This window comes from Thermobia domestica, chromosome 10 (genome assembly GCF_964235325.1).
Source record: "Thermobia domestica chromosome 10, izTheDome1.hap1.1, whole genome shotgun sequence".
In the NCBI taxonomy this organism is placed as follows: Eukaryota; Metazoa; Arthropoda; class Insecta; order Zygentoma; family Lepismatidae; genus Thermobia; species Thermobia domestica.
Window position 1 is genome coordinate 270046045 of NC_137463.1, and position 14879 is coordinate 270060923.

The window sequence follows — 14879 nt, forward strand, 5'->3', positions numbered from 1 at the left end:
CCTTCTGGTTACATGGCAGCTTTAATAACTGAGAGTTGCATCACTATAGACCAGTGGTTCCTAACCTGAGGGGACAAGCTATTGACAGAAATAAACTCACTTGTAATTAGTTACACATAGTCCGAATATTATAATAAAGAGACTTTTACTATTGGATAAGAAATATTGTTTCATTATAAACAAAGCAGGTAAAAAATAATACTGCTCTACAGTGTCATTCAGAACAGAGTGCCTACTAGTCTGGAAAAGTCAGGGAATTTTCTGTATATTCTGCAAAATTTTTGTTAAAGCTAGGTTCATTTCATTGCTTTTCCATTTTATCTGTAGTGTTTGGAAAACACCTTTTCGCTACAGCAGAAGTCATCATACAATGAAGGACTGCTGAAAGGAGTTGGCAACCCTTGCGTCTGAAGCACGTGGTTTCTGATCTCCACGTTAAAAAAAATGATCCTCATGACCAGGGGTGTATCTAGGCTATTGCAACCGGTGACCCCTTATTCTGATCGTGTTGATTTTAATGTAGCGATAAGTTAGAGCCTGACTATGTATAGTTAACTACTCGTATACATTATAATGCGTACCTACATTAGTTAGATTTAAAACTCCTACTCCATTTTCAGTGCAGTTTGGCGTTCCGCATGTCTTTTGTGGTGTTTATTATTATTTTGCTAGTAATTTCTGTTAATATTTTTGATATGCTTGTAACTTTTTAATTATTTTTTTTATTTTTTTCAAGCAACTACTCATATTTTTATAGAAAACGTGAATGTAGTATACAGAACTCAACGATTATTACCACACTTGAAAAAATATCAAGTGGTAATTCAGAACCATCTTGTGACAGCTTTAAAATTGTTAAATCATGTCTGAAAGATTCTTTGCTTGGAGCTAAATTAGCTTTCTTCCAAACCGTTGCTGCAGACATTCAACCTTTTCAGTTAGACTCACTTTCCTTCCTTTTTTTTATGGTGAAATACTTAACCTTCTGAAGTCCTTTATGATTGGTTAGATTTGTTATAAAATCCATTGTGTTTGAAGCAGCAAGCTCTGAAGACCTGATGAAAGTTTGCCTAGAAGATTGTAGTAAGGATCTGTGTTTGGCTAAGCAGGTTGATGTCGGATTTGCAACACGTATAGCATTAAAATCAGAGAAGTTATCTGAACTGGATATCCTTCGTTTTAGGAGGAATTGCATATGTTAACAGGTTTTTGTAAGAAGATTCTATGTAAATTGCCATTGAAATAGACTTACTTATGGTACTGCATGTCTTTCTCCCGATTCAGTTTTATACAAGAGACTTGTGGAGGAACAAAGAACCGTAGCATTGGAAGTGCTTGTAGTGAATCATTATTTGTCTGACCCTGCCACTGATGAAGAGAAACGACTCTACAGTGTTTGTACTCAAGATCCATTTATCAGAAGACGTGACTAAGGATCGTTTAGATCACTTGTGGTTCTACAGTATTACAAATTTTAGTGTTCGTTAAGAAAATTCTAGTGTTATCATGCGGAAACGCTTCCGTTGAACGCAGTTGCTCATTTAGTAAAGAATTTCTTGTGGATAATCTACACGAAGAATTTTTAGTTTCGCAGAGAATAGTACGTGACACTGCCACGTTCCACTGAGGTGTTCAGGTAATGCCAGGCCATCAAAAAATACATTGCATTTAACAATATTGTTCTTGCCAGGAATAAATAGGTACTTATTTAAGCGGTCATATTTTTATAACAGCTGTCGCAACTAATAGAACTGATATAAAACTACAAGCGTTTATACAGTATAGCGGTTACTTAATTTCACTAAAATATAGTCTGGAAAATTTTCTGCTTTATTCTGGAAAACCTAGAAAAGTCATGGAATTTTATTTGTCTGAAATAGTAGACACCCTGTCAAAAGTTTTGCTGGAAATAAATATAAATTGATGAGATTCTTATTATAATTTTGAGAACTCATTGCTAAATCTGAAATCGCACACGAAAAGCACTATGGGGGAATATGCAGGGTTTACGAATAGGACTCGAGGTAAACAAGGTTGGGAACTACTACTAGACACTAATAAGTCTCTGAAGTCTAGAGTTAAAGAGCGAACCAGTGCCAAAGCCAAAGGTTTATATGAAATATTGACATTTGTTACGTATGCCTTCCATATTCCCTTGTTGTAAAAGAGTTTCACTTATCTGGTGGAATAAAATAAATTTTTGGCATGTGTCATTAATTTGAATTGGGTTTTGCAAATAACCTTCATTTAATCTATTCAGTTTAACCTCTACGGTCCCCCAGTACTCATTTGAGTACATTCATTTTAATATTAGGTAAATATATGTCGTTTCATTTCAATCGCACCCTTACACGTTTTGCTTCTCAAGTGCTTATTCGAGAACAAATTTAGTGCACTCTGGGTCCATCAGATAGCAGCATTGAGCATACATTGTTAGATTCAAAAGTATGGCTGCAGCAGGAGAGGAAGGGATTGAAAGTCCTGACAAGAAAACGTGAATATATTATTTGATTTACATTCGGTATAGTATAAAAAATTATTTTCTTGTAGTTTAATAGAAACTTCTTGATATAAAAACATTACTCGTGATTTGGACGTTCTGCACATTTCAGAATTTAGTAAAAATTATCATGTACTCAGATGAGTACTTCGGGACTTATGTATACATATTATTCCCCTGTACTCATTTGAGTACTTTTCATATTGCTAGATATTTTTTTTTTTATCTTTCAAAAGCTATTTTAAGTTTTGTTTTCTTTTAATTGCATTTAGAAATAAATATGCTTCATTTTGTAGATAACTTATCTCATGATTCCGAATCACCAGACAAAATTTGGAAAGTGAAGCCAATAGTTAATGAGATACAACACGGTTGTAACCTGTTGCTATCGACGAAAAAATTATACTTTTTTCAGGACAGAAAATAACTCAAGGTTTGAAGAAGTATGTTCCTTCTAAGCCCAATCCTTGGAGATTAAAAAATTGCTCTAGCAGCGTGTGATGGTTTGGTTTTAAATTTTTTGAAATATCAAGGTAAAAATACATTTCTTGAAGAGTTAGTGAAAGTGTATGGAGTAGGAGGAGCTGTTGTAAAAAATTAGTTGAACCAATGGATTCTGTAAAATTTGTTTATACTGACAAGTTTTTTTACTAGTGTGTCCACTGCTGAAAAAGTGTTGGAGGCAAATGCATATTGTACTGGTACAGTAAAGCGAAATAGAACAGGAAGAGCATTTAAAAATCTGAAGAGTGATAAGGAAATGGTAAGAGGCGAAGTGATGTATGTAGAAGTGATGGTAAAATAGTTATAGTTAAATGGAAGAACAATAAGAATCTTCTCTTGATATCTACGGCTTTTGGTAGTTTACCACAAGATCAAGTCCTAAGGTACAGCAAAGAAGATAAGTATCATGTTTGTGTTCCTAGGCCTTCTGTAGTAAAACATTATAATGAGAAAATGGGTGTGTAGATTTGCAAGATGGATTGATTTCGTACTACAGAATCTCCACTAAGACTAAGAAATGGACTGTAAGAGTATACACTCATTTCTTGGATTTTGCTGTTGTATTTTGAATAAAATAGATTGTAAGCTTGCAGGTACACCAAAAAAGACGATTTTGATCTGTTAAGAATTTAGATCAGACATTGCTAATTCTCTATTAGCACCTGACCCAGAAAACGTGACAGTCCCAAAGTTGACAGGCCAAGTAATAATAACAGTAAGGTGATTTCTGTGAAAAAAGAGAACAAAATCTTATGCCTATGCCTCAATATCATGTAAGGTATGATTCAGTAAATCACTGGCCAGATCATGTCCCTGGTAAATCACAATATCGATGTAGGTTTAACCCATTTGAACCCGTTGTTCCAAAATTGGAACATTTTTTACTTTACTTTTATTTTTCATATAACGTGAATAAAGATAACAATTTTTGTATGGACCTCTTCATTTGGTACCAATGGTTTAGCAAATGACGTATCTTTGTCTTGAATTGGCGCGAACGATGTGTGCTGTCGATATTAGTTGCGTTGATTAAGAACAAATTATGGCGTCTCAAAGGAGGTAATTAAATTTTATGTTCGTTTATGAATTTTCTACCTATATAATACTATTTGGGTAGGAGAAGTATTAAGTTTTCAGTGCATGTGAAATGCAACAATTGATTATAATTTTTATTAATAAAATAGGGTTATAATTTTGAATGTTCCAATATTGGAACAACGGGCTCGAACGGGTACATGAAGTTTGCATTTTGTTTGTTCCATTATTGGAACAACGGGCGTAAGTGTGCCCATAAAACTATATAATATGGTAATTTTATTAGATGCATTAGTAATTGTTTCGTACATTTTACGAGCGTATTTTTATTTGATGCTATTTGTGCCGCTTTTCAGGGCGCTTGCATTGGGAATTTATTGGTCTTATGGAGGAGGAGAAATTTATACACAAAAAATTGATTTAATTGTTACACCCACGCGGTACACTTTTCATTTGAGTTGAGTTGATTGTGAATTTAACGTTCTTTCAGCAGAGAGGCTATATGAGACGTGACCTACTCATTAAAGTGGAATCCGAACCACATGAGCTCCCGCCGGGAATCGAAGCCGGTCGCCCATGCCAAAGGCGTGTACGCTAACCGCTTAGCCACGTAGAAGCTCTTTTCAGTTGAGAGACGACAGCCAAATAGAGTTGCAGGTGTCTTGATCGCTCATTCACTGGATCGTACATTTATTTACCTATATAGAGGAGTTGTTAGGAATGCCTGATCACATTTTGTAGCATTTATTATTGAGTTCACTTTACTGCAGTGAGATAAAAACAGTAAATTTTGGACATAGATAAAGGCATAGTATATAGTTATATTTTATAGGTACTGTAGGGGAATCATTAGCAGCCTACACAATTTTACAGGCCCTGGCCGCCTTCCTTTCAGTTTCTTCCCCAGTATTATCATTATGTTGATTGCTCCAGTGTAAAATTGCCTCTGAGCTGTATCTGGTAGCTTGCAAATAAATAAATATTTTATGTTGTTTTATATTTTAAATGTGTATTTCACAACTTCATCTGGATTTTATTTATTTCAAGAAATACTGTTTTACTTCAGATTGAGTGCAAGCGGTCCCGGGTTCGATTCCCGGTACGTGCTCTCGGTCGAAAAAGTGTAAGAAGCTTTTTAGGCCATCCATTCTGAATGAGGATTTCCTGGGATTTCCTCATGCACACCAAGCAAATGCCGGGGTGGTACCTAACATATATGTCCCAGGTCGCTTCCTTCCTTCCCCAACACTTGCTTCCTTCCCTTTCCCTGGAGAGTGTTCTCGCCGAGGGAGGTCATCCATCAAAAGTGACGGGCTAACATGGCCAGAGATGCCGAAAGTCCAGAAATCTAAATCCTCCCTCCCTATTTCAGATTGACTGTTGACGAAATTATCAATACACTTGCTAACGGAGAAGATATTCTTGCTGCAGATGTTGTCATTACACCACCAGCAAATGAAGAGTTCTCGGAAGAAGATGAAGCAGATATAGAGAGGCTATCAAGAAATCAGTTGCTCGCTAAGGGAGGAGCTTCTTTTACAGTAACGCAAAGCGGCCAGCTGAGAAATGAATTTATAGGGAAGAGTTTGTTGGATGATGAAGCTCCGAAACCTAGTACATGTAATGAAAGTCAGCCTTCTGCAAAGTCACATAAGAAATATAATCCCAACAACGTGCAATTCTTGGAAGACCTATTTCGAACCAATTGCGACCAGTCAACAAACGAGCAACAAATGAAGTGGGATATGATAAAGAATTACATTTCATTGTAAAATCAGAAAGACAATCAAGATCTGGATAGTGAATATAACACAACATGAAAGTGCTTCATTTACTTCCATTAGTAGTAAGAATGTGATGTATTGGAAAACAAGTATAATGTAAAAAATCTGTTATTATGTGAATATGCATAATATTAACATGTTTCAATATTTGTATACTTTGTATCTAATGAATATTGCAAATTATTGTAAAATATGTATCTCCAAACATTAACGAAGTAATACTTTAGCCTGTCTAAATTGAAATATTTTCTTCCAGAAACCTGTACCCTTTCAGGCCCGTTGTTCCAAAAATGGAACATTACCAAATTAGGGGTCCATGACATTTTCGTGAACCATAATGTATTTAAATATGTTCTTTACATTTATTTTTACCAATTTGATAGGAACCAAGATTAAATTCGACAAAAAAATAATTTGGGTTTAAATGGGTTAAAAATGCAGAGAAAGAACAAGGATTAAATGCATAAACTGCAAAGTTTTCCTTTGCTTGCAAAATAGAAGTTGTTTTCTTGCGTTCCACACAAAGTAAATCCATTCACCGGGCTTGCAAGGTTATATGTTATGAAAACAACAGTGCATGCTAGATAGTATTACACATGGCAAATGTAAAGTTATTCTCGAGATGTAAAATGCATGATTGTTCTAATGAAACATTGAATGTACATGATTATGTTAGCAGCTTATCTTAAAAAGTACTGAAGGTAAAAATATACAACTAGTACATTTTCTTTATTTCTCATTTTGTTAAGATACATCACAAAACTATAGCGTAATTTGTTGTAAACACTGCGACAATATTTTTGCCATTAACTTTTGATTTTTCACTAAACAATTGCAAAAAGTCGTTTATGGTATGCAGTGAATTCAACTAAATTCTCATAAGTAATTATATCACACTGAATGCATCACGAATAATGTTAAAATAAATAATTTTGCTTCAAAACAAAACAACTAAATCTTTATTGATACCTGGCTTCTAATACTTGCTTCGTTTCTAGCAAAAACATCCTTTATTTATTTTTATATTTACAATAAATATATGTAGTACGCCCCTAAAGTACTCAAATGAGCACATGCCCTCCCTCTGCCCCTATGGCGCATTTTAATATGAAATTGCTTTTAATACACTGAAATACATATAACTAACTAGAAAATATTCAGAAATAATTTTTTGGTGCAGTAAAAAAAATTCGGAACCGTAGAGGTTAAATACTTGGGTTTTTTGTGTTCAAGCCGTTTTTTTAAATTATTTACATAAATTTCGAAATACAAAATTGGAATTTTTACAAATTACAATAACTTTGGTGTATTACAATATATATGATCATAAATAGTAAAAGCAGTATATTATAAGCACTTCAGATTGGTAGGGGAAGGAAAATGCAAAAGCAGTCGTGAAAGTATTGGTTTCTGTAGAAAGTGGAGGCTGGGATAGTATTGAGTGAGGGAGTTGGGAGTCGAGGACTTTACAATGACAGGTTTTTCGTTTTTAGTGCAGTTCTTTCGCCCGACCTGATTAGTTGAGGGATATCCTCTATGTACAAACTGATCATACCCATCGCTTTGACTGTCTTCATCGTAATTCTGGTTTTTGTGCGTAATGTATCGTTGACTAACCTTACGACCGGTGAAACAACGTCTCATATCCAGTGTAATGGTCTGTGTGTTTCCAGTGTTTTTTTAGTGCTTCGTGGAGCTGTTCGCTCCACCTCAGTGTAAATTCAAATAAATAAATAAATAAAAGCAATAAAATAAAATAATCAACAGGCTTTTTTTCACATGCACCAGCGGAGTGTAATATTATCTGCAAATGACGATGGTCCACGAGTTGAACTACAACAGTAACACTCAGCAGATGATGAATGTCATCATTCAACATATGACCCGAATAGGACTAACGCCATCACTACCAAAGAGGATTCATGAGGATAGGATATAAAAGACAACGCAGCACCATCAACAGTATCAAGTGTTGCCAGATCGTTCACTCCTGCTCTTCTCTTGGTTGCTCTGGGCTCTGAGATCTCTTTACCACAATCTCTTGAGTGCGTCTAAACTCTGAGAAACCCAGTCCGTTTCTCTTGGCTGAGGTTGTGAACCTGTCTCTTGACTGCGGCTGGGCCCTGGGATAATCACAATCACCTACCACCAAATTAAGAGACTTCATTGGTCTTCGGATCCCCTTTTAGAATTGTATCTTAATGTAGGTGTGAAGTTTTATAATAAAACTGTTGTGGGAGGAAGTCCAATGCCGTGTTCCATCATTTGTCTCTACGAACCTGCTTTCCGCAGAATACTGAGTTTAAACAAATAAATTTTTGATAGCGCCGTATTCTACAAAAATATGGCACGAGCATTCGCTGAAAACAGAAAACGATGCGTCTAAATGAATAACGAAACTATTAATGGCTGGTGTTTTGTTTCCATAGGTCTTTATTTGAGGTTCCAACAAAAGCTGAAGAACGGAGGAGGAGTGACGTTTTGTAGGGAATTTATCCTGTCCAACAACGTGACGTTGCCTCTGGAATGGGAACTGTTCTATGACTGTGTGTGGAGCCTAGAGGTTGAGGAAGACAAGGATTCCACTTTGGAGTATATGGTTACAGACAATGAGAAGGCTGAGTGGAAAACTCTTCATTTTAAAGTTCCATCAAACAAGAGAATAAGTAAGTATCAAAGGATGTGTTTTATATTTTTTATATAGTCTTACAGTCTAACATGAAATTTGGTATATACCCCTTGAACTTTATAAAGTACAGGAGTAAAAGTAAAGAGAGTTTCTAATCTTGTTTCTGTCGTATAAATTAATGGGATTTCTCTTGCCCCAATCAGTGTTCAGGTACGACTTTACAGTAGTGTTGAATAATAACCTCACACACCTATCAAAGTGGGTTGTATTTTTATGGTCATAAGCAGTGTTTAGTGCTTTTGCTGCAACAGAGATCTTAAATTGTCAAAAAAATTCACATTTTACACTGAGTAATGGAAGTCATATAGAGCTGTTTCTTGGGATTTATTCAAAGTCGCAAAAATAGGTTTGTATATTCTCCCTTACCCCTCTGTTCAAACCGAGACTGAGAGAAGTTAGGCTTTTCTGATATCAACGTTCATCTCCAAATTTTCTCCCAGATTGACAACTGCATTAAATAGAATCTATACGCAATACGGTTTACTTACAGCTTTAAAACCACCTCAAACTTTAGGAAAGAACATCACACAATTTAAGTTATTACACGGATTCCAATGAAAAATCGGGTATTTACGAAATAAAATGCAGTTGCCAAGAGCGTTACATACGCAAAACAAAAAGGAACCGAAAAGTCCGAGTAAAGGAACGTATTAGAGACTCAAGAGTGGAAAACGCGGTATCAGGTTTATCGAAACATTTAAAAGAAACGCAAGGCAAGGTAGAAGACTGAAAAAATTTATTTGAAGCTAGAAGTGAAGTAAAGAGACTGGTTTTTGAAAATTTATGTATTCATTAAAAAAAAAAAAAAAAAAATAGAGAAGGGAAGGTTGTGTGACGAATGGGAGACGGTAATTACAAAATTTTCACAGTATTGGCATGACAATAAAAATAATGAGTTGGCAACTTTCCAACAAGGAAGAGAAAAGGCGCACAAATTGACTCCGCCATATTTTAGTTTGCATCAGCTTCATCTGGAGATTACTGACGTACTTAACAACGCGTTTCCGTACAAAACAGCTCTTCCCTTGGTAAATTCGTTCCATTTTTATTCCTTGATGTTTCAATTCTTTTTCTTCCTGTTTTTAACCTCCGTGACCAAGACTCCAAGGGAGAGTCGAAAGCTTGGAACTCTAAAGAAAATTCAGGAACTACAGAAATCCGTAAGTAGAATTATATCTTCAAAGAGTTGTGTGAAGCCAGCTGTTACACTTTGCATAGTGTCAGTAGAGTTCAGAATTTGCGAGTTCCCAGTCAATCTATAGCAGTCGATTCAAATCACTCTCGAAAACAGAATTTAGTGTATAATGTTCCATAATTTTTGCAGAGGCTAATATTCGCAGTTTTATGAGGTGAAAAGTGACTTAACCCCAAATGGCTAAATAATTTATAAAGTCGAAAAATAATCAGGTAATAGTATATGAAGTAACAATAAGAATTCAGGGTATGAATAAATTTATATTCCTCCAACAATATACATATTTAAAAAAAGTAAATAATAATAATAATAATAATAATTATAAAATAAAAAAGTAAAATACAGTCGAGCAATGCGTGTGGCTTCTGAACGTATCCAATTCATTCAGTTTTATAACATTTAGTATTTATATTTTTTTCGTATTCAGTGTAAAAAATAACTAACTCACTCTATGGTCTATGGAACCTGGAGGTTCAAGGCCGCATTCACAAAAGCTCCACTGACTTATATCCTTAGCCAACTAAATCCAGTTTCCACTTTGCATTCCTATTTCTGCAAGATCCATCTTAAGGTTGTCCTCCCATCTGCGCCTAGGTCTTCCTAATCCTCGTTTTCCGATTAGTCTTCCAGTTAAGATTTTCAAAGCGTTCCTACTTTTTGCCATTCTTGCTACATGACCTGCCCACCTGAGCCTCTTAGACTTAATGACCCTAATAATGTTTGATAAACCGTATAAATTATGTAGTTCCTCGTTATGAAGTTTCCACTATTCCCCATTCCCGTTCCTCTTGGGTCCGAATATTCGTCTCAAGAACTTGTTCTCAAATACTTTCAGTCTATGTTCTTCCCTCAGAGTAAGCGACCATGTTTTACGGATTTTAACGCACCTGCCCTATAACGACTTCTAATATTCCATGTTCCAAAACTCATGTCCATTTTCTTTTGCTGAGGTCGTGCCAAGTTGCCAAAAAATAAATAAGCAAATAATTTTTTAAACAATAACAACCAAAAGTCGAACAATCTAAAGAAGAAAAAACTTTTCTTATTTTGGGTCCTGGAATCGTAATAGATTTTAAGATTTCATTGGCCTCGTTCTGAATGTCTCTTATGTTGTGGTGTAGAAAGAGGCCAGTAAAGTCTTAAAACCATATATTACAATTTATTACTGTTTCTTTCTTCTCCAGATCTTAAGTATACGTCCCGTAACTTCTGTAAGTGAAATCAAATAAATTTAAACACGTATAATAGGCTAATTTCACATCAAAAGAAGAATTTAACACTTTAACTGCAGCTTTTATAATTGTGGCCACACGTGCTGCCGGTGGATCACCTTTTCTGCAGTTTTATATGGTAGTATAATTTTTGGCCTACTTGTAAATAAGTCTACTCAAATTGGTTTCCAAATGTGAAGTATACAGGGTGTAACATAAATGCATGGCCAAAAGTGACAAGGTGATTGCGGACATCCGAATAAGTAAACATGTTCCTATAAAACATGAATCCGATGCCGCTTGGTTTCCGATATACAGGGTGTTCAAATGTCGAGTTCCTCCAATGGCTCATTATGGGAAAGTGAATGGAAATGTTCAATATTACAGAAATAATACAATCAAGTGGATTATGTCTGTGCAAATAGATTTACACTAACTTAGAGAATGAAACTAATCAACATTTGAGGTTATTAGTTTGTCAGTATTGCCATCGTGGTACAAAACGTTATGCTTTCAAATAGCACTAGACGTCCACATGTTAGCGTATGAGTGCTGACATCAAAACGTTCCTAAACATGGGTAAGTTATTCTCATGTGCATTCATTTGTAACGACATTATAACACTTTCATGCATGAGTTGTGATCTATGAACCGTTATTTCCTATTGTGCTCCGTTAATTTACTTCACACTTAGACGCCTTATTTTTTTAAAAACGAAGCGGAATCTGCCCTATGTTTAGGAACGTTTTGATGTTAGTATTCATATGCTAACGTGTGGACGTCAGGTGCTATTTGAAAGCATAACGCTTTGTACCACGTTGGCAACACTGACAAACTAAAAAAAATGAAATCTTTGAGTTTCACGTCCCACGATTATGCCGGTTAGGCTAAAGGAGACGGTGATGATGAGTTATGAATGAAATGGTGGAATGAAGAAAGTGGGAGGAAACGGGAAAATCCCTTGGAAACCCACGCACACGGTGTTTGTCTACCACAAAGTTCACTTGGCGGGGGCTGGGATCGAACCCGGGACTCCAAGCACCAGAGGTGAACACTCTACCACTGAGCCACCGCGGCCACCACTGACAAACTAATAACCTCAAATGTTGATTAGTTTCATTCTCTAAGTTAGTGTAAATCTATTTGCACAGGCGTAATCCACTTGATTGTATTATTTCTGTAATATTGAACATTTCCATTCACATTCCCGTAATGAGCCGTTGGAGGGACTCGACATTTGAACAAACTATATCTCGGAAACGAAGCAGCATCGGACCCAAATTTATAGGAACATTTTTACTTATTTGGATGTCCGCAATCACCTTGTCACTTTTGGTCATACATTTACGTTACACCCTGTATATGATTTGTTTCAATAATTTCAGACATGTATTTTTTTATTAGTAGTAAAAACGTACAAACATTCTAAATATATTTGCAGCCTGCTTTTGTACTTGTCAGTAGTCAGCGTTCAATATCTAATTACAGGGTGTCTATCGGTCAGGAAAGTCACCAGAAAGTCTCGAAATCAGAAAATTGTCATGAAAGTCAATAAATTTAGCTTTTGGGTCACGATTTTTTTTATCTGTACAAATATAAGTAGAGACTAAAAAATTTTGTTCTGTAAAAAGTCAAAATTCACCGTCAAAAATGTCTATGGTCGGCTTTTAGACGCTGTCAAATTACAAGCAAATCACGCTTCTATCCCATGCATGAAAATTTAGCGTAATTCGCACCCAAACTCTCTCCTGAGATTGTCCTTCAGCTGGCATCATTGAGCAGTGGCGATGCAAATCTCATCTCATCGCCGAAACCAGCTACGCTTTTAACCAGTTTATTCAACTGTGAGGAGATACCAAGTTTTTATCGCCCCAAAAAACAGAGATAAGATAAAGATAAGTGCTAAAGAATATAGGTGCTGTTACTAGGTTTTAGAATATTACTAAATGTTATAGTTTGGTAAAGGAAAGGTCACGAAATTTCATTTTGGAATTTTAGTAGACACCCTAAATTATTTTATTTGTACACTGAATGTCAAGTGTTTTTGTTGTAACCTTCAAGAAACGTTCCAAAGGGAAAATAAGTACTCAGATTATTAATTATCGTTTGTATCATCGTATATCCTTGGCAAAATCTCAAGAATGAAGATTTATCACATTGGACTAGTGTTAGCGTATAGTGGGTAGTGCACTACCATCTTAACTGACTTGAGATCCCAATTCTCGGTCGTCTTTGAATTTAATTAGTAATGTTTTATATATATATATATAAAATTCAATACAAATTTCCAAATTAAAAAAAAAAAATCAATGACTTTATTTTGATTCCTAAACTTGCGAAAGTTTTGGATCAGAAAATATTAATATGTTTTCAAGGATACCTTTCTTATCGTTGAAACTATTAAGTAAAGACCTTCTTTATATTACTATAAAATTTGCATTAGTGTCATTGTGTCTAACGAGAATCGTCATTTTTCTATAGTCAGGTGAGATCATACAGTATATTCGTCCTGAACTCCTCCGTGGCTAAGCGGTTTGCGTACGCGCCTTTGGCGTGGGAGGCCCGGGTTCGATTCCCGGGTTCGGATTCCGCGTTAATCAGTAGGTCCACGTCTCATATAGCCTCGCTGCTGAACGGGACGTTAAACTCAAGTCAAGTCAAGTCAATTTGTCCTCGTACACACGCTGTTCGGCTTTGATAATAGACTGTAACGCTTCTGGTGTTTACAGAAAAAAAGTATCAGCGTAGATTATATAGGTTAATGTGTAACATAGTTCACTAATTGGAGAATAGTAGCAGTGTTTATTGTATTAAGATGTAAGTTTTTACTTGTCTTTTCAGAGCCAGGTCAGAGCGATATAAACTCATGGGAGACTTTCATGTTTGTAGAGGGTGCTCCTCGAACGCTCGTTACTCTCAAATTCCAGAAGGCTCCAGACGCATTTGATGTTCAGACGTACAACGTTACTGTTCTGTTGAATGGAGAAGTGACTTGTTCACATCTTGTCCATTCCACAAATGAAACAGACGACTTCCTTGTCTACCGTTATAATGTAGGAAACTTCTGGGAAGGGATTCTGCAGTTCGGTGTTCAATTAGTTCATCCTAATTGTAATGGCACTGATTGTTACTTGTCATTGTCTACGCGTGTGCGGATAGGTAAGTAACGCTGTATTTGGTTAGAAGCCTGTTTCTGATAATCAATATCCTCTAATATCCATACAAAATATCAGTAGACATAAAATCAAAATAGAAAGGAATCAAAATGTTAATATAGAGTATTTTTATTTAGTATAGTTGAAAACTTGTCTTGGTGATTGTCAGGGCCCGGTTCTTGTTGACAAGTCAACTTTTTTCTGTTACGCATAGGACAAGGCAAGTTCAAACAAAAACGTTATCCATCAACTCTAGATTCTAAAAATATAGTTTTTTAGGGTCAACTTTTGCTCACTTTTTGCTATTTTGAAATTTCAGGTCATTTTTTAATATTTTAAGGTAACTTTTAGATCACTTATGGTCTTTTTATTCTTTTCCTTCTACATAAGGAAATCTTTAAATGAACACGGTTTACGGATGTGGAAAAGATGAAGTTGAATAATCTCTTTTCTTGCTTCCTGACAATTGGGGTGGAAAAACTGCATTCTTAACAAGCTAATGAAAACTAAGCTGTAGCTGGTTAACGAAAGGTGGGGGTTGGTAGGTGGCCAAACAGATAGTTTTGGGTTGTTGACCACAAAGGGTGTGATTGCGTGAATAACTAAAAATGGATTAGAAGGCGTATACGGATTTTAAACAGGTTTCTATCTATTATTTTCATGTAGTCTACACTTGCGAACTTGACGCTTTCAATACTTAAAATGTCGTACAATGGACTGATCAATAGAAATAAATGATCAATGGACTGCAACTAAGTGAAGCAATACTTTTTGAATATGAGTGAGAAATGTTAACTAAAACTCCA

General features: G+C 35.6%; 1 protein-coding gene across 1 annotated transcript in view; it reads left to right on the forward strand.

Annotated features, from left to right (window-relative positions):
• LOC145663227 (uncharacterized) overlaps positions 1-14879 on the forward strand; it is a 49737-nt gene that overhangs the window by 17983 nt on the left and 16875 nt on the right. Inside the window, exons 4-5 of the mRNA XM_081729595.1 lie at positions 8253-8489; positions 13760-14077. Coding sequence (XP_081585721.1) covers positions 8253-8489; positions 13760-14077 — 555 coding nt within the window. The remainder of the gene's footprint in view (positions 1-8252; positions 8490-13759; positions 14078-14879) is intronic.